At 37.5% G+C, this 21,318-nt stretch overlaps 2 protein-coding genes across 2 annotated transcripts; one reads left to right on the forward strand and one right to left on the reverse strand.

The window, feature by feature from the left end:
* Positions 1-2,556: 2,556 nt before the first annotated feature.
* Positions 2,557-6,168, forward strand: LOC140931313 (uncharacterized). Its single transcript, XM_073381097.1, has 6 exons — positions 2,557-2,966; positions 3,269-3,461; positions 4,155-4,285; positions 5,023-5,132; positions 5,328-5,497; positions 5,922-6,168. The coding sequence occupies exons 2-6, from the start codon at positions 3,311-3,313 to the stop codon at positions 6,116-6,118; spliced, it is 759 nt and encodes a 252-aa protein (XP_073237198.1). The 5' UTR covers positions 2,557-2,966; positions 3,269-3,310; the 3' UTR covers positions 6,119-6,168.
* Positions 6,169-6,438: 270 nt separating this feature from the next.
* Positions 6,439-8,826, reverse strand: LOC140932414 (uncharacterized). Its single transcript, XM_073382027.1, has 2 exons — positions 8,485-8,826; positions 6,439-7,499 (listed from the first exon to the last, which is right to left on the reverse strand). The coding sequence occupies exons 1-2, from the start codon at positions 8,824-8,826 to the stop codon at positions 6,504-6,506; spliced, it is 1,338 nt and encodes a 445-aa protein (XP_073238128.1). The 3' UTR covers positions 6,439-6,503.
* Between the last annotated feature and the right edge of the window lie 12,492 nt (positions 8,827-21,318).

Below are 21,318 nucleotides of genomic sequence, written 5' to 3' on the forward strand. Positions count from 1 at the left end.
TCAGGTGTAGCTTTCTGTGATAAGTAATATTCCAACAGTATAGGATCATAGTTTGAAGCCATTTCACAATCACTAGTTTCCGCGCACCTCTACCGGCGAGTTGTGGACAAAAGCAGCTGATAGCTGTATGCGAACCTTTTTTCCACAAAATGGTTTCTGGGTTTTCGCATTCGACAGTGTCATGTATTGATTTTTTTTAATCTTAGTCGAGGTCTTTTTAATTATGTACTGTCTATCTGACTGACTGTTTCTTTGTGTTTTTTTTTTTCTGGTAATAACAGGTTTCATAATTTGGTCGTGGTTGGGGTTATAGGCTCCTGATCGTGAGCAAATAGCGAAAAAATCAACAAGCAAAACCAAAAGTAAACTGTAGCGTTGAATCCGTTGGCCACGGAGAATTGGTATTATTCTGCAAGTTCTTTACTACAGCAAGAGAGTATACTCCCTTGACTATGGGACATTGGGCCGGGGGAACTTAGTATTTTGACCCGGCATAGGGGAGGAGGGGAGGGGGAGGGGGTACTCTGGCCAGATTCCAAGTCACGGGGATGATCGAAGTATGTTTTTTTCTTAGTTTGAAAATATTTTGAACAATTTTTTTTTTTAGCTGTGGCTTTACTTAAGTATTCAAAATATTCGTTCTCTTTTGGTCTTAATTTTCGCTTCCACGGATCACTCACGACACTTGGAATCCGAGGTACCCCTCCTGTTTAGTACTTCGAAGGCAAAAAAGCTGTTTCAAAGCCTAGTAGGTAAATAAAAGAAAAATAAATATGCATGGCTGTTTCTACTGCGATGAGAGGATTTCTTGTCAAAAAATGTGAAAACTGTATTAAAATTGCTGACAACAGCTACGAAAATTTCGTGACAGCATGATGACGTGACTAAAGCGTGTGACCAATTTCCGGTCACACCAAAGGTCATACGATCTTATGCGATGTTTATTATCAGCCGACGAACGATTGAAGTGATCAAAGGTTTTCAAAATCGAAGTCATTAGTTTGCGATGAATTTTTATTCCTTTTGCCTCCTGACTGAAGTAAAAACTCTTGTAACTCTTGCTTCGACGTGTTGTGACTTTATTTCGATTCACGGCCGGATTCGGACGCAGTTGCTGAGCAAACGTACGTTTGTCTTTTGGCTAAAAATTATATATTTTGTGACTCAAAACGACGCAAAAGAAGTTGGAAATAACTTTCCTTGCCGTAAAAACGTGTTACAAGCAATGGTGAGTAATCCTTTCATGTAAAACCTTTCTTTTAGTTTGACAACCGTCCGCAAGCCGTCTAATTTGCATAAATTTCCCAATTCTTGCTCTCACCGCTTGCTTTGGTGTCAGGATGATATTTGATTTCCAGAGCTAAAACTTTCCAGTAAGTTAGTACAAAAGCCAAGGTTCCATTGTATATTGATTTTATGATCAAGCGGCATATACCAGAGGCCTTTTTTAATAGTCAAAGTTGGCCTTCATTTTCTAGCACGTCTAACGTCACAAATATGACCTCTTTACACTTGTCGATTATAAAAATGTAAAGCATTGTTTATCAAATTTTCTTTTAGGATTTTCAAGAGTAAGAACAAAATAATAATTCGGTGAAGTTTCAATGTCAGGGAATGTTTCTTACGCGTTCACCCTTCTCTCGAAGTTGCCATTGCATCCTGCCGTGTTTTGTGCGAAAAACGAGCATAAAATCGATTTTTCAAACTTTTCCTAATTTCTCCTTTAAAATGAATCGTTTGAACCCAAAACTATTTTTCCTTAAATAAGGTCACTAAAAGGGATGTTTTGGCAAAATAAAAAAAAAATCGATTTTTTGACGAGTGTCGTGCGATTCTCGATTTTCTCAGATAAAGGCTCTTAACAGACAGACGACCAATAACATCGCGACGTAATTGACCAACCAGCTCAATAACCAAAGTATAATACCATCAACTGACGTGATACAACTCACTTTGACTCTGAAGATGACTACCGCACAGGTTTTCGAAACGTCAGTCACTGTCAACGACAACAGTCCTATTCAGGACTACGTTCACCTGCACGATTATGGTGGCCCATTATTATCATAGAAAAACTAACTGGAAATGCCTGTTTTATTTAACGAAATTGAAACCATATTTTAAAAAAGACCAAAATAAAAAAATAAATATACATAAATACAAAAACACACAAAAAAAATTGATTAAAATAAATTTGAATTAAAACAAAATAAAGAAACAAAATGAAAATGTAAATAAATTTCAACCCAAAAAAAAAAACAAAAGAAAATTTAAATTAAAAAATAATAATAATAATAGTAAAAAAAAAATGACATCGAAAACAATAATTAAAAAAAAAAAACAACATATTAAAATCCCTTAGTAGAAATGCAAATTGATTTTTATTTTGCTATGATAACGCTGGGCCGAACTGAAATCACAATAAATTTCTTTTCTCAAAATGAAATGTCGTAAAGTGACCCATCGTTATCATAGACTGCGACACGTACGGTCAGTGGAGAACCCCTCGTTACCAGGGCCTCTATCTTTCTTCTCTCAAAATTATGGCGGTTCGTTGCTCAGACTGGGAGAAGGACCAGCAACTAAAGAGCGATCTTGAGCGCTACGTGTTAGCAAATTATTCGAGACAAGAGATACTAGATTTTGCTAGTCGCGACTACCCTGAATATGCATGGAGTCTACCCACACTCAGTAGGAGATTGAATTTTTTCGGCATCAAATACATTCGTTATGAAACGAGTGTAGAAGATGTCAAAAAGGCTATACAGGAGGAAATGGAAGGCCCAGGGCAGTACCTTGGATATCGAGCTATGCAGAGAAAAGTTCGAGAGCAGCATAAATTGGCTGTTCCTCGTAATCTCGTCTATGATGTTATGAGTATGGTAGACCCCGAAGGAATGACGAGGCGAGGGAATGTTGGTCAAAAGAAACGGTAAAGGGGGGCGACAGGAACGTTTACATCACTGGTAAGATTTTAGGAATTTGTAGGTTTTAATAAACAATGAATCTATTGGCACATGACATGTCTTCTTTTTGTCCCTTGTTATTGTATTGATCAGTAGCACTTATTCCCAGTCATCCTTCATCTTTCAAAGTAACCAGTCCCCATACTTCTCCACATTATCTCCTCGGCGGTCTATAGAAGAAGTTTAGGTGCTGCCCATTTCATTTTATTAACTGTTGTAGTGCTTTGTAATGTGTGTATAGCAAAAAAGTCTTTACATAGATTTTTGTCTCAAAGTATTCCTGTTTGCTGTCTTAAATACAGGGACCTAACCACACCCATTCAGGGGATGGTCATGACAAGCTCATGGGCTTCATGAATAGCACGTTTCCTTTAGCTGTTTACGGGTTGCAAGATGCCTTTAGTGGATACATTTTGTATTTGAAATTATGGACCACAAATTCTGACCCCAAGCTGATTGGGCGTTGGTATATGGACCATTTGTATTGCACGAAAGGTAATTTGTCCTGTTTCAATAATATATGCATTCAGATTGTGATACAGTTAAAAAGGGCTCTCATAAGCACCCATCTCGTGAATTCACAAGAGCATTCGAAGTTTGGGTTGGTTGTTCATAAAGATGACGGCTTTTATTGGTGCTCGGAATAAAAAGATGGACTTATTGAGGGCTGCTGCTTTTGGCTAAAATATTGTCATAAGTACTGGTAATTTCCAATACTTTCTGGTGAAAATTTGGATTTTGTTTCCTTTTTGCTCTCAGTATTAACAAAATTTGATCAAAGAGAAAACCCTTTATTCAATTGTTGACTGAGTACTCAGCAGGGGCTCATGAGAACTTGAACACAAAGGAAAAGACCAGCAGGTACATGCAAGTCATAGAAAATTTCACTTTTAATCAAAACTATTTAGCAAGATATGTCAAAGTATGTCATAGTACGCATGAAGAGGGTGATTTTTCAGTAAAAACTCTTAGAAAAAGCTTATTGCTTTGTCAAAATGGCTGGTCCAGCCAGCCAGTTCTGACTTTTTCAAAGTGCAGTTACTGTAGTTGGTCGTCCCTTACAAGAGGGATTGTAGAGAGAGCTTTGTTTATAATTCAATAGTCTATGAGTTAGGACTACAGAGGGTTTTGCTCTATGAGTCAATCAAAATCCTCAAGGCCTAATCTTTTTTTTGGTTTGCATTCAAGTGATCAGTAAATATCTCAGGCTGGACAAGGGAACTGAAACTGGGCACATGGCAACCATTCATGCATTTTTAAGACAGGACCAGGACAATGAGCCAGAAACAGTGTTTTATGGACCATCAACAAACAACAAGGTAAAAACAGAACAGTATTTTACCATCTTTCCAGAATCAATATAATCAATAAAATAAAAATTACTGGTTTGATGCCCATGTAGGCTTTTCTTAATTATCATGTTAATAGTTTTAGATAAGAAAACTAGATGTATGCTGTAACATTTGAATCTTCTCCATTATTTTACAACCAATGCAGTCTGTGTATGAATAGCAAAATACCTTATACCACAGGGTGCAAAGAAAGTCACTTGTACAAAGCTGTAGCTAGGCAGCAACAATTTTCCAGTGAATTAAGCCTGGCAATCAACCTGGCTTAAAATACCTGGGAAGAACCATTAGATAATTATTAATTAATTACTTGCTTTATCAATGCATTGTAGTAAGCTATAATGAGAGCTTCTGGACTCAGACTTACTACCAAGGTATTTCTAAGATTGGTTTTACCTGAAGATTGTGCATGCAGATCATACAACATCTAGTCTGTAATGTAACACTGTTCTTGCAGATTTCACTTTGTGAGATGAGCTTGAGAAAATCCAGTTCACGTGGAATTATTAGGAATTTTCAATTAATTGTCTTCAAGTTCTAAAGTAAAGTAATGCAAATTCTCAGGAAAACTTTGCTTAAGAACAGAATTCACTAGCCCAATCACAAAATCCACTAACTCCAAGCTATCAGAAAAGACTTCCATTGTACACTGTGTTGATCTTGGAATTTCTGTATAAACCATAATAGAGTTGATCCATTTTTCACAGATTGAAAGATGGTGGGGAGATCTCCACAACCGCTTTGAGAGGTTTTTTAAGAGGCAGCTGACTATACTGCTTGAACAAGGCCACTATGATCCAAGTAATCAAACAGATAGGTATTACATGTAATACATTAAATTTAAAATGTATTCTTAACATTGTTTAATAGTTTTTTTTTATTCGTTAATAGAACAGCTTGTATTTCTATTTTTTGTTATTTTATAAACTATTGACCTGACATATTTACCTGTGACATGTCTATATCATGGATCTATGTGTATGTTCTTATTTTGTGTTTGCATTTTTGACAGGCACCTATTGGCATTCATTTTTATTCCCGTCATCCAAAAAGAAATGAATATCTTTAGGGAAACTGTGTGGAATTCACACAGAGTGAGGAGCCAAAAGGATGCTGCAGTTCCAAAAGGGATACCAAATCATCTCTATTCATTTCCTGGGCAATATAATGCAGATGAGTGTGGTATGGCTTGATATTATTACATATGCATATTTCCTTCTTTTTTTCAAGTGCTAATTTGTGAAGATTGCTCTCCAAGTTGTTTGCAAAAAGATTAAGGGCTGGTTACTTAAACAGAATTTAAATGGTGTTTAACAAAACCACATTCTAAAGGCCATTTAAATTCGGCTAACCCTCACATCTAACCCTCATTTTCTGTTTAGAGCATCAAGAGGGCTTACAATCCAGACTAGAAATCCATTTATGTACTTAACCTGAGTACCTTAAACCAGGATATAAGTTAGACCTTCATTAAAGAACCAGCTCTAATAGTTTTAACCATCAATATTGCATTTCAAAATAGAGAGGGGCTCAATACTTACATGAAGGTCTTAATACATCAGCAAGTTTATTGGTTTGTATAGGTTTCTTATTTTGCATACCATAGGTTTGCAAGTCACTCAAGAAGCTCTGGATGAGGTTGCTACATTATCGGGTGTCATGTCAGTTGGAGATGATTACTTGCCAAGTAGTGTGAGAGAGGAATGTGAACGAATTGTTCCAAACATAGATGGGGTAAAGCCAGCTGAGGCAGCAGATGCATATCTCTTCTTAAAGGCACAGTACAAAGAGCCAACATCATGATCATCACAATCATAAATCATTATCGCAGCTTTTTTACGTTTTAAATTTCAAAAAAGTCCAAAATTCAGCATTCTTTATCTCATTTTATAACTTCTTAGAAAAAGGTTATTTCTGTCAGTATACCCATATTAAACAATAACCTGTAAATTTTGCATATTACCTGCACAAACTCAAGATGCCTAAGACAAGGTCCGAACACAGGCAACAATCCACAAAACAATTCCTTTTTGTAAATGAACTGAACTATAACATGTTCACCTTCCAATGGATGATAAGAACCATGAAAAGAGTTCTGTACGTAATGTAACAATACGTGAATAAAAATAAAATAAACCAGTCATAAAACAGCTGTTTTGCCGAGGTGTGGAAGGAAATGGAATGCAGACTATGGCTGACTTAGGCCCATCATCTTGCAGTAGTCATTGCATTCATGTGCATCAATAAAGCCTGTTATCCCTACTGATGAACAATTTCCGCAGCAGAAATAAAATTCCATGCTGTTGGCATCCATAAGCACATTCGTTGCTATTTCAGGATCGTATAAACAGTAGCCAGATCCCTGTATATCTAGTAGCATGAGTTGTTGGTTGGATGATTCATATGTGTAGTGAACCAGACACTCTGCTTTAGCAAACAAATCTTTTAAAGCATCATCGGCATCTTCAGGTGGTTTGGCTTTCTTACCATCATTATTTATCAATTTGGCAAAGGGTCCTGGTACAAATTCCTCCACTGTGGCAGGTTGCTCATTTATTGTGGTGAAGTACACGTGGTTGTACTGAAAACACTCTCCCATTTCTTTTGGAGCCTGCGACTTAAACTTCTTTGTTAAATGCCTCGCTACCTCATGCATTTGAACTTGTTTGCGGCAATGGCTCTCTATATTTGTGTTAAATTGAGAACCAATTGCTTCCTTGGACTTATCATTGTACATTTTGATAACCCAGTGATTTGGAATGTTTTGCTTGGTGGATTTTCCAGTTAGCACACAGTGATAAGCATCACGGAATCCACCTGAGGAAAACTTCTCTGAATCTACTGCACACTCAACTTCCATTGCATCTTTCCATTGTCTGGAGGCAATGTCAAATTGTTCAAAGTTCAGCAGTAACTTTTTTTTTGCTACAGGTTTAACCAGCTTTCCAGCCTCCAGTAATGAGGCAATGGATACAGATGCAGGAAACTTAGTGGATACCGAAAAGCTTCCATAAGTTGCTTTGGGATTATTGGATGCATTTGCTTTTCTCACTGGAGCAGATAGCGCACCAGTAGTACAATGCACTGAGTCGTTATCAAACAACTCTTCCTGAACATCTTGTGTGTGAGAGTGATAGGAGTCTTCGCCATAATCTTGGCCAACGACAAACCGCACCAAATACACCTACAAATATCAAAGAACAGATTTGATTGGACTTCAATGTACTGAAAGTCAGCACGATAGTAGTCTCAGAGGACACAAACAAAGGATGAATGTGGTATCAACAGACCCACAAAAGCAGCCAAATAGTTCTAAGTGCAAGAGAGCAAGAGATGCATTTGTATACCTCTTCCATGCATTACTTGTGTTTCTGTGGTATTTGGGGGTTATTTAAGAGTGATTCCAGTGCATTTTAAGTGCATGCATTTTATACATTTTAATAAAGAGAGGAAAGCAAGGAACCTAAAACTTGTTTCAGTCACCCTTTAAATGGTCCCAAATAGCACTAGTAATAGAGGAGTCCCAGCAAGCTCTTGCATTTACAGTGATAGGCAACATGGCATTTATGTGTTGCTGCCATTTCTCATACAAATATCTCTAGAAAATTTAAGTAAGAAAACTAAACAAATGTAATGCATGGTTTGCAAAATATGTATGGATACAAAGGAAAGCTCTTCACATAATGTATGGATTTCTGCCCTGCATTGTAGAGTTCAACCAAGTCAAGGTAAGCACGGTTGTTCTTAATCCAACTGAATGACCCAATAAAATTTCAACAATTTGAAAACCCAAAACCCCAATCAAAACCATTTCTTCCTCTATCAAAGTTTTGTGTAGTGGTAATAAAATGCGAAATAGCCAATTCAAGCTGCCAACCACACCCCACTCTATTATTAAAAATTGAATGAATACCACAGTCTTAACTTAAGCATAACTCTCATGGGGTACAAAATAAGCTTTTCCGTGTAAAATTAATATTGTATGTGGGGAAATATTCAAGCCAATGGCTCAGATGATGCTCTTTGAAAACTTAGGGAGTTGATTTCTGTGATAAACCATTGCTACTTGAAGTTTCATTTCAATATAACTATTCATAAACCACAGAGGTGAAACGACAAAAGTTTAAGCTTCTGTATGCACATTTCACATGCATCTGTCATACTCTCACCTTGTCCTTCCTGTGAGGGATTTGTTCGATGCTGGTACACGAGGGTCCTTTGTTAGTGACAAGGACGTCGCATAAGCTCGCTGGCAAACTATAATGATCAGCACACGCTTTCTTCAAGTTTGTCAGCGTGAGATCCTCATAAGGGAATGCCACAAATTCTCTAGGCTGTACGGGACGAAATGTCTGTTTGTTGTCTGGCTCTGAAGCCAAACGTTGCACGATTAACTCATGCGGAGCAGAACCAGATTTCTTGCTCTTGCCCTTTCCGCGAGGATCCGGTCGCTTCCTTTTCGCCTTCATTTCCTCTTGTAAACGGTTCCATACAGTTTGCCTTTTATTCATCTCGATAAAAGGACTTTAGATGGGTGTAATATATGCGGCAGGTATGAGCCGGTGAAAGCACTAGCTTGCAGCTCACACGCGCGAGGAACCTTCCAGGCCAGGTACAGTGCTTGCCGCCGTTTTGAGATGACTCCGCTGATGTAACGTGTCGCAGGCAATGATAACGATGGGTCACTTTACGACATTTCATTTTGAGAAAAGAAATTTATTGTGATTTCAGTTCCGCCCAGCGTTATCATAGCAAAATAAAAATCAATTTGCATTTCTACTAAGGGATTTTAATATGTTGTTTTTTTTTTTTAATTATTGTTTTCGATGTCATTTTTTTTTTACTATTATTATTATTATTTTTTAATTTAAATTTTCTTTTGTTTTTTTGGGGGGGTTGAAATTTATTTACATTTTCATTTTGTTTCTTTATTTTGTTTTAATTCAAATTTATTTTAATCAATTTTTTTGTGTGTTTTTATATTTATGTATATTTATTTTTTTATTTTGGTCTTTTTTAAAATATGGTTTCAATTTCGTTAAATAAAACAGGCATTTCCAGTTAGTTTTTCTATGATAATAATGGGCCACCATACTCAACCTACTTTTGAAATGATTCCTGGGTTCAAACCGTTCACAGTTTTTAAAAAAGCAATAGGCGAATCAACAACTTTGCCCGTGGATTGTACTTTTTTTGTGCCTTTCTTTGCCGTCACCGCATGACTACGGTTTTGTTGAGGGCGTAAAAACAAGACAACGACTTTTTTTTTTTTCTGAACTTTGATGTAGTCCTTTAGAATTCATCAGTAGAAAAATTTGCCAAAATTTGACGAACGTTTTGGAACGAGATGAAATAAGCTTGAGCTCCCTAGGCGGGGGGAAGGGGTGGTAGGCCTCAGGTCAAGCTACTGTCAAAGACCACGGCCAAACCTCAATGCGAGAAAGAAAAGAACCCTTTGGTGTTATATAGAATGTGAAATTACTCAAAAGCTTTCTGATAATTTCTCTTTGTTTCAAAATTACTTACAGCTAATGATGTTGATTGTACAATTTTGCTCATCCATGGGGAAAGTACGTAAGTTCATGTAACATCTCGCTCGTAGAGTTGCTCTGTGATTTAAATTAGACACTGATTTAGTAGGGGTAATTATGGCTGAACCTATTGTTCAACTGCCGCGCTTTTCATTGTCAGCCTCGTCAGTCAACCCCTACTATCGACCTCCCCTCAAAATGATGTTCACACTCTACTGAAAAGCTTTTCGTGGCGCTACGAGAAACCATCCGGTATATAGTATGAATAGCAACGGCCTCAGGGCCGCACAAGTCGTTCACACGCATCAAACATCGTGCTGGCGCGGCTGGCTGAAAGGGCTTGGTGCACTAATTTCCAGTCCTCACTCCTGAATATTTACTGCCTGTTGCAACGGCAACATACTTCCAGCTCAGTGGGTTCCAGTCAACGCTCCTACGCGACGGACCAAATAAGTGAGCACGCTGCACCAAAGTATGGCAGAAAACCTATCCGTAATGTGACGCTCCGCTTTCGAGATAAGCGCGGCACATCTTTGCTCTGTCACAGAAATCGCGCCGCCACAACCGACCCCACAACTGTTCATGTGTATGAACAAAAGCCCCATCCGGTAGGAACAAAGCCTTATTTTGTGCTTACCATATATCCTGTGCACCGTCTATTAAAGATACAGTACATAGAAACAACGGCAAGTTTGGGTCGGCAGAACGCATGAAAGAGCTTTTTAGACAGTAGGTTTTTAGTTTTTTTGTTCATCCCACTAAGCTCAAGGTTTGCAGGGCATCAGACTGAGCAGAACAACCCGCAACAATCCAAGGATTGACAGTAAAATTCAAATTTCAACTAGAAATGTAACAAATAATTAATTTGACACAGCATGACGAGTACAATCATGCCCAAATACAAAAACTTTATTTGAAAAGCTCATTTGCTTTGAAAATATGGGCTCAATAATTTCATAACTATTTCACAAAATGTTTGAAAAGAACCTTAAAAGCGAAGACTACAAGTCGTAGAGGTGGATTATGGCAGTGCAAATCCACATGTACTTTAAACATGCACAGGTGGCCCAAGCGGTGGGCAAAACCAGCCTACATAGCTAATTAATTATTCTCACCGCAAAAAATAAGACGTTGCATGAGAAATATTCTATATTCTATAAATTAGCAAATTGTGCATTGAAATTTAATTTTAATTTTATCTTCAGCGTTTTCTTGTGTTTATTTGTATGCTGACTGCTTGTCAGGCCTCTAGGAACGTTTCAATGTCTTTTATGAGCATCTGTTTTTCAGCCAGATGAGCGAAGATAAGGCATTTAAACGTGTTTAATAACAGGCCTGAGGCATACAAATATCACAGGAAAATGCTAAAAATAAGTCTAATAGCAAATTTTAATGCACAAAGGATATTTCTCGTACAAAGTCAAATTGTTAGCGTATAAATTATTAATTAGCTAAGCAGGGTAGTGTTTCTCAAGGGCTCTCATAATGAGCTTAGGCCCCGTCCACACGTATCCGGAGATTTTTGTATCCGCAAATTTTTTTATGCGGATACACCTAGCGTCCACACGTGTCCGCCGTATACGCTCGGTGTATCCGGAGATTTCTGTATACGCTCTCCAGCGTGGAAATTTCTGTTTACGCTGTGTATCCGGATACGTGTGGACGCTCGTATCCGTATATTTTTGTCTACGCTGACGTCACAGTATCAGAACCAGTCTTTTTTTTTTTAATGCGCATGCTCTGTTGACTAATCCTTTGAGATGTCCGGATACGAATCGGATACGTGTGGACGGTCGTATACAATTCGTATACGCTACGTGTGGACGCAGATATTTTTGTATCCGCATAAAAAATTTGCGGATACAAAAATCTCCGGATACGTGTGGACGGGGCCTTAGGCGACCTGAGGATAAAGCGAGTCCATCAGACACACCAACCTTGTTCCCCAAACCACCTGTCCGTCTGCTGAGATATCGATCTTGTGATTGGTTGTCAGTACATTATGCATGTATGACTTGGTGGCGTCTACGAACACGGTGTCTGGGACCCAGATATAATCCGCGGGGTGTTTAGTTCCCATAGTAAGAGTTATCTTGGAAGTCAAGTTATGAGAAAGCCTGTGGTCTTTCCAGTGCTGCCGAAAAAAAATGTCCAATCCGAATTCCTAAAAAATGATTTAAAAATAAAAGGCTTTAGTTATAATATCACCCAGCGCTTGTAGCATCACTCAACTTAACCTGCGCCACACACGAAACTGTTAAACAGGGTAAGATTAAGGCGCAGACTATATTCACCGTTGTTGGACCTGAATGGAAGGAAGACATTTTCCCTTAAAAAATAAATCTATGACCTATGGTAATTATTACTCGAGCTAAATCGAACGTTTGATCGCTCAAACGTTATCAAACACCACTCAGGCGACTCTCACAGTAAATGAATTTCCGCAATCCAACGAAATAATAATAATAATAATAATAATAATAATAATAATAATAATAATAATAATAATAATAATAATCTTTATTTCTTAAGATAAAATCACATATCCTAAGTTACAATATAAACTCAAAAAACTATTTACATATCATATCTAAAAATTATTCTGTTACTAAAAACGTTCTTAAACCTGTCAGTGTAGATTCTAGGGACAGAGACTGACGTATTTCTAAGATTGTACCTCATGTTCTTTTCCTTAGGTTAAAAATGGAAGAACGGGCATTCGGGGTCATTCGATCTTTTTTTGTAGAGTGTCTTGTTCGCCTTCTCTAGCAAATCCCTGATATTTACATTCTTGGACATAAACTTTCTTTTCATACACCGGTCATACACCGGTCGAACTTTGTTACTTTTGATCAGTTTGAATGGTCGAATTTGAAATTCATTTCCATTAAAAATGAAACTTATACAGGTAATAGGGGAAATTGTAACTTTAATCAGTCAGGGGAACTGGGATAAATTATACAAATCTCAGTCAGCAAGAATTATTAATAAACAATTTATATAGTGGGAGACAGGGCGAAGAGAATTGGCCCTTCTTCCATTTTTTTTTAAAGTTTTGATAACGACCAATTAGGGGAAATCCGTCGAGACTGCTGGAAAGAACGGCATGAAATAAGTAAATTTGCCAATTTTAAAAGTAATGCGTCTAAAGGATGCCCAGCAAATTCGCGAAATTTTATACACGTTTGTTTGATGGGGGCAAATTTTTGCCCTCACCTCACAAACGTCTGCTGGAAAATTTTGCGACTTGGCAGAGCAATATCTTCAGCCTCCATAAATCACTCTGAGAACCTTGGCACTTTTACTAATGCTATGGTTCTATTGGTAAAATGTAGACTAGAAGGATCTGGATAAAAGTGAGCGAGGGAGGGGGGGCGGGGGGGAAGGAGTATTTAACACGCGGCCCGTCACGGAAATAAAAGCTAAAAATGCGTGAAATCGGGAGAAAGTAGAAGGCGATTGACTGTCTAAGACCCTGTTTACATGGAGTGGGGGACCCCGGTCTAGTGGGGTAGGTTTCTTTTGTTTTGTGTCCCCCAGAGCGTGAAAACAAAAGAAACCAACCCCACTAGATCGGGGTCCCCCACTCCATGTAAATAGTCCCTAATTTAGTTAACATTAAAAGAACAATGACGATAACCACAAGAAAAGAAGGGAGAATTTATTACCATATCCACTTCCTTGATGTTGGAAAACGATGCAACCGAAATACCAACAAGGATTTCAACTGGATTTCCTTTAGAAAGAAAGAAAAAGAGGAAAAAAAAAAAAGTATATTACTACGCTCTCAGTCTTTCCGAAATAGAGTAAAATAGCTAAACATCGAATCTTGATATACAAATTACTTCCGGATAGATAAAAACGCTTTTTTTTGGTTTACTCTATATGTGAGGCAAAATATCATGTATTTTGTTGTTGATGAGCTTTGATGTGACATTCATTAAATTGTTCTTAATATATTTATTCGTTTATTTAGCTCTATAAACTTCTCACAAGGAAAAAAAAGAAAATAAATGTAAAAAATGAACAAAACCAACGTGGATCTAGTAGTCAAGTGTATATGTACTACGTTATACCTGAGTAGTTTGGCCTAATTCGAGGATCATATCCACGAAGAAGATCTTGCAGTCCCTCGCTTAACTTCTGATCCGGTGAAAAATCTGTTCTGCTGAAATGTAGAATAACAATCAACAATATCAAGATTAATTTATTTGCATATAAGTATTCATAATGATAATTGATTGAAGTAATATATCAAGCATGAGACGTAGTGTTTCATCACCAGATGAAACACTGAGAAGAGAGCTGAAAATGCGACGCGTAGATTGTTTTTGTCGAATGCTTGATATTACCTTTTAAACATAGTGAAGGAGAAATTAAGGAGACAAAAATGAGCAGTTTTTCATCTTATTTCCAAACACTCATTAAACATTAATTTCCTTTGTATATTCGTTATGAATTGTTAAAATGAGTTTGAGAAAGTCACCTGAAAGTGCAACATATCACTGTTGCTGCCTGATCTACATGGAAGCTTTATCATCGTCGACGGCGACGGCAACGAAAATGTTCCTTTTAAAATGAATTTGCGTTTTTTCAAATATTGTCGCGTTTATTCCAATTTGCTGAAAACTTAATGTAGGCGAATTTCTCTAGAATTGATTTCTTGGGGACCGCACCTAAGTTTAGAAAGAGAAGGAAAAATTATCCGTCGCTTGTTTACATCCCTTATGAAAGCGTGAATTCAGGCATTTTCACGTCGTAGTCCTACGGGGACGGAAAAGAAATGTCCAAAAACAATGCGATGCACGAGCAAAGTTGTTGTTTTGCTTAACAAACCCATCGTCATGGTGATCGCTTTTTTGGATTCTTAGTTGCTAAAGCTTCCTAATATGCAAACAATGACGGCGACGGCAGCTAAGACGTCATCGTTGAAATTTTTTTCCGTTTTTTCATCTTTGCCGTGATTATTCCGGCTCAAATGTCAAATGTAGGTAATTTTCCGTGGAGTTGATGAATTCATAATTCATGGAAAACACACCCAATACGTTATCTACAGTCAACCGGCTCCCTTGATCCTTAATGTTAAGAATATCTTTCTATAACGGACAGATCCTTAATGTTAAAAATATCTTTCTATAACGGACAGTCCCAAGATCCAAACTTCCCGAGTACAATCTTTAAACTTTGTAATACGGTTACTCCTGTTGTAGTCTGTTTAGCTAACCTGGGGTCGATTTAATGCAACCAGAAACTCATAACGGGTTGAACCCCTTATGAGTTTCTGATACAACTTTTACTGGTGTAATTATCAAGTGTAGCTATTGTTTTCAGAGTCTAAAACAATGACTACAATTGTAAAAGTTTATTAAATTGATCCCTGGATATGCATTCTGGCGGGTCGTTATCCAACCACGTCAAATTTTATAGTTTTGTGTTTATGCATAACATTTCTACCCGGGTCGTTTGTGGAAATGGTAAGCACCATTTACTCAAGAATTTTTTACAATCTGGGTGAATAGAATCAAGGCGAACCGAGCGAATTGAGGCGATGTGGTAAAGACGATAGCGAAATAAAGACGAAACACTAGGACAAGCAAAGACGAAAAAATACTTATAAACTGTAAACTGGACCAACGAAGGACAAGGAAGAACTGACGCTAAAATTGCAAGCAGAACTTAACACACGAAATGCAAAAAACACCTGCAGTTATCAATGTTTGGACGGAGGGTGCGGGGGTGGTAGTGGCATAGGTGCGGCACTTCAATTTATCTATAACTTTTTGGTCAAATTCGCTTCCCCGGGGTTGGGAAAATAGTTCAAATGTGATAAAACATCCCTCCCTGGGCTTAAAAAAATCGCAGTTTGGGGTTCAATGTCGCACCTAAGCCCGTACCCCTCTCGCGGTCTAAACATTGATACCTGTATAACACAAAGAGCAAAAATACACGAACGATAATACACGAACGATTAATGAACTCCAAACTGAACTAAACGCGAACACTAATAGAATTAAAAAGGAGCCGAACAAACAAAGCCTTCAATGAAACGCGTAAGATTCCTAGCACTTTAATACACATTGTAGCCTGTTCCCTGCGTTCAGTTCGATAGTGGCAGTGTGGCGCAAAGTCAGTCCCCACGGTTGCCAGTAAAACGCGGGGTTGGGGTGTATCTTTTTGTTAAAGAACGCTGTTTTAGGGTTAGGGTTAACAACAACAACAACAACACCAAAAGCTTTATTTGCATGACCATAAAGGAATTACAGTATTGCAAAAGCTATTAGTCTAAATTTAAGTACTAATTCAACTAATTAGTACGTGCAAAACATTACAAAACGTTACAGTTCCCATTCATTCATTCATTCATTCATTCATTCATTCATTCATTCATTGATATTAATTTGGTTCTTAATTCAAAGCATTGCGAGATAAATGAAACTAATTGACAGTTAATTAAATAATCAGAGGAATTCATAAGAAGAGATATTAAAGTATCGTGTGAAAGTGATTTGAAGTCAGGTATTTTAGTTTCTAGTTTGGAGAAAAATATGTCTCTGATCTGAGAATAAGCCTTACAATCTAGTAAGAAATGATTTTCATCTTCGATTTTGTTACTTGTACAAAAGTGACATATCCATTCATTGCGAGGAATGTTTTCGTATCTACCTGTTTCAATTCTAAGTTGATGACTACTTATTCTAAATCTAACTAATGCTTTTCTCGAAGGGTTTTTCCTTGTTAAAACTAGGTACGGCGAGGGGCTATAGTCGTCTTTGATTGTATAATAAAAACGGAGTTTTTGTGATTGTTGAAGGGTCTGATTCCAGTAAGAGACGTATTTATTTTTCATTATGCCGATATACCTATTAACAATTGAGTCACTCAATGAATTACAGGAAAAGTCATAGTTTAGATCATAGTAGTCAACCATTTTCATGAGATTAGAGTAAAAGCTAGTTTTTCCGTTATGATGAAGGTCAATTGAAATTTGTAAGGCCTGTTTAACTATAGAATCTTCATCTTTACCTCTCAGATAGTCTAAGTAATTTAGAATCTTTTTATTTATATCAATGATCATGGGAAATTTACCGAGTTCAGCTCTACAAGCAATGTTGGATGCCTTGTTATGTACTTGTAAATAACGTTTACAGAATTGCAAATGGGTTTTTTCAATTGCAGAGCTGTCCCAGGACTTAAAATCTGATTTAACAAAAGCACCCCAAACTTCACTGTTGTAGGTTAGAATTGGTGAAATCATAGAGTCAAAAATTTTACACGCAAGTGAGGGCTTAAGATTATTCAAATCCGTGTGCCGCCTGAGGCTGAAGAGCGCGTGAAGAGCTTTTTGTCGGAGATGTTCAAGCGAAAGTGTAAAATTTCCGGAAGATGTAATGCGAGTTCCTAAGTAAGTATAGTTTTGGACAACGTCGATTACTTCATTGCCTATGCGGAAGTTATGTTCACATTTTCGTGTGCATCGTTGAAAAATCATTATTTTGGTTTTCTTAGGATTTATTCTAAGCATCCATGAGTTGCAATATGAAGATAGTACATTAAGGCAGTTTTGTAGACCAAGTTTGGATCGCGATAATATTATCAAGTCATCTGCGTAAAGGAGAGAGTTGAGTCTGGTGCCATTTGGTAACACGAAGGGGTCTGATAAAACATTGTCAAATGAGAACGCTAGATCGTTAAGGTATAAGTTAAAGAGCAGAGGGCTTAAAATGCAGCCTTGCCGCACTCCTCTTGCGTATTGAAAAGATCGCGTTTTGTTATTTCCAATCCTGACAGAGCAGGTAGACTTCGAGTATAGACTCTTAATTAGACTATAAAATTTTCCTTGGACATTGATCTTAGATAACTTATAGAGAAGCCCATCATGCCAAACCGAATCAAAGGCTTTCCTAAAGTCAACAAAACACGCATATATTTTCTCCTTGTGACAATGGACATATTTGTCTATTAATGTTCGAAGTGTGAGGACATGATGTGCTGTTCTATTATTTGCCAGAAAACCAATTTTAGACTTGTGAAGTATATTATTTAAGTCAACGTGCTTTAGAAGTCTCTGATTGAGAATTGAACAAAATAGTTTTCCAATACAACTGGAAATACAAATTCCACGGTAGTTTGATGGATCGCTTTTAGTACCACATTTAAAAATTGGTGTAATGAGGCCATCACACCACATTTGGGGCATAGTTCCTAAGTCGAGGACCGTGTTAAATAGTTTTAGATAAACAGGCATTAATTCGTTTAGGCTAGATTTGATCATTTCGTTTTTGATTTTGTCTGAAAAAGAAGATTTGTTGTTTTTGAGTTTTCCAGCTGCAGTGCGAATTTCACTTTCAGTGATGAGGTAATCCAAGGAGTGAGATCGTGTCGTAATATCCTTTGAATTCTGCAACTCATCTATAATTGCCTCCTGCTTTTCATTAAGGGGTTCATTCGAGTGCAAAGATTGAAAGTGGGACATCCATTTTTCTTCAGAAATTGGAGGGGTGTAGGTTTCCTTCATAGTGTCGTCCATTGACTTCAAACAGTTCCAAAAGCTCTTATTGTTCGAATTTTCAACCGTATTTTCAAGTTCACAGATCTTATTGCTATAGTATTCGTTTCTCTTATGTTTCAAAAGGTTTTTATATTGTTTTAAGACGTTGTGAAACTCTTCCCTGAGGGTATTGTTTAGAGGATCTCTATGTTTTTGATTAGAAAGTTTCCGCAGTTCAAGTCGGCATTCTTTGTCGAACCATTTTTTGTTCGAAGATATTTTGCAACGTCGCTTTTTTGCTGTTTTGATCTTCAAACAGCGTTTCGCGGTTGAAATAAGAATATTTTCTACAGCATGAAGGTTCATGTCAACATTTCTCGTGATTGTTGTAGTATTCATAAAATCGTGGATCATTCTTTGAATGTCTTCAGACTGTAATGTAGCTCTAAATTTTTGTGACGAATCGTTTTCCCAAAAAAACTGTTTTGGTAGAGGAGTCAAAGAATCATTTATAATTGCCTCGTTTGATGAATCATTATCTAAATGACGGTTAACCTTAAGCCATGTTATTATCGGACTATGATCTGATAAACTGTTCGGCTCTTTCACTACAAAAGATGTTATATTTCGTAGCAAATCTTGGTCACATACGGAGTAATCAATGACACTGATTCCCGATTTACCATGAAATGTAGGTCTGCCTAACGAGTCGCCATTAATTCTACCATTTAAAATTCTTAAATCCGCGCTTCTACAAATTTCCAAGAGTCGTTTTCCGTGATTATTCAAATCATTGTCAAAACTTTTTCGTTGGGTGGCGCATAACGAAGATTCAGAAAAATCGTTTGTTATTATCTTATTACCTTCTTGACAAACACTATCCGGGTGTTTTCCGACTCTGGAGTTAAAGTCTCCCATAATAAGAATTGAACCAAGGGAGGAGAATTTCTCGATGTCGCTTTCAAGCTCTTAAAATAGTTCAGGTCGAAAGTAGCGGGAATTGAATGGTGGAATGTACGTTCCACAGACATAAATGTCTTTTGTAATTTTTGTGTAGCGATTACTAATTTTAAACCATAAAAAATTTGGTGATTCTTTTTGCACTGAAATCCAATCGTCAAACTTTAGTTTGTAGAGCAGAGCTAATCCACCCGAGTTACGTCCGCATTTTCCTGTTTTCAAGGTATCTGTAGTCACAATCTTGTAAGCGTTTACTTCAACAGTCACTTTTTTCCATGTTTCGGAGAGAATTACGAAATCAAAAGAATTAATCATATTTTTACAATCCAAATTTTGCAATTTTTCCCCTAATAATGTCGACGATAGCCCATTAATGTTCCTAGCGAAAAAAGATAATTTGCTGGGGAAACTTAAGGGCCCTGGCATATTGTATCAGACTTAGTACCTGAAGAAAAGAAAGCTTAAATCAGATATCCCGGCAAACTAGCTAACAACTAGCATTGAAAGTTGTGGGTTATGTATAAGATATTATACAAGGGTCTTAAAAAATTGGATTAAAGATACCAGTTCCTTTGGGATTTCATCTGCCGGGACTTTTCCAACAGCACAGTCGTTTTGGAGAGGAACAGAAGGAATCGGTCCCACTGCCGCTAAGTGAGACGGTGAGAAGCTCTGTACATTGTAGTGTTGCGGCGGAAAGTTCTGTTGCTGTTGCGGTGCTCGCGGAATGTTGTAGGTGTTGTGACCGTTTTTAACAGCATTACTATAAGAGGCATCACCCGAGGAAGTTGTATATGGGAAACGGGAAGGTAAAGGTTGTTGCTGCCGCGAAGTTTGGTGGACTTGGCTGTGTATGTTCCTAACACCATTGCTGGAGGGAGGATAGCCTTCCGAAGGGCTAGTGTGAAACGTGTGCGACGAAGAGAGTGAGGATCGGTACAATTGGCTGGAGTTGGCGCGAGGTGGTTTTCCTCTACCACGAATGGCTGCTTTTAAGTTTGCTGCGAACAAACCAAGGTGTCTTTTTTTAAGATGTTTTCTGTCATGCAACACTTCAGTTCCCTTGGAGTAGATATTTTCATGATTGACTAGATGGACGTTTGGTAGTTTTGAGCAGCTGTCAATAAGGTTTGTGTTTATTTTGGATAGAGTATGCAGGGGAATGTCAGTTCGCGGCAAGAGAGTTGAATAGACGATTTTGCTCTTTGGGAACTTTGTAGATGCTTGAGTGATTAATACAGATATATCAGAGATGAAGTCGTCTATTGGCGTGGTTGTAGTAAGATCATTTGTTCCGGTGTGGATTATGATTAATTGAGGATGTCCAGCCGATTCTTTACCAATTTCATCTTGTAAAATAGCCCTTGCGTGTTCAATTTTGGGACATCTAAAGAATGTGAAATCTTGTGCTGGCTGAAAAAGCTTTCTTTTGTCGATAAATTTTCCTAAAACAGAAATCTTTAACAAAAAGATAGACCCCGACCTCCCGTATTACTGACAACCAGTCTCCACAATCTGAACTCCTGGCAGGCTACCCGTATCGTGGTGGACACTTGGTTTTGTTTGGCCTATCGCTTCGGTATTAAGGAGGTTCTGGCTGTATTACCCGCACTTCAAATATTAATTATTGTTACCAAGAGAGGATAAACCTTGTTTCACTGATTTTTAAATCAATAAAAATATGGAAATCTTTAGAAATTTCAACCAAATCTAGTACCACAACTCTTGGAAGGTTTTTTTCAGTTTTCCGCCTTGAAATCCTTGAAAAGAGAGAATGAACTCGAAAACATTGTAGCTTAAATAAACAAAATTAAAGCGTGGAATGTAATTAAGCATAATTACCATGACATATCTTCCTAAGAACTCGTTCTTTCGTCGGGATATCGGGAGTCTCCAAATTTGACTTTTCCGACAATTTTGTGTCCAAGAATTCAACGAAGATACAAAACTTCACGAGTTGGCACTATAGAGGGGTAAACTCGGTATACTGTAGTGTGTCATGTATAGAGCGATCATTTATTTAT

The sequence above is a fragment of the Porites lutea genome, chromosome 3 (assembly GCF_958299795.1).
Source record: "Porites lutea chromosome 3, jaPorLute2.1, whole genome shotgun sequence".
In the NCBI taxonomy this organism is placed as follows: Eukaryota; Metazoa; Cnidaria; class Anthozoa; order Scleractinia; family Poritidae; genus Porites; species Porites lutea.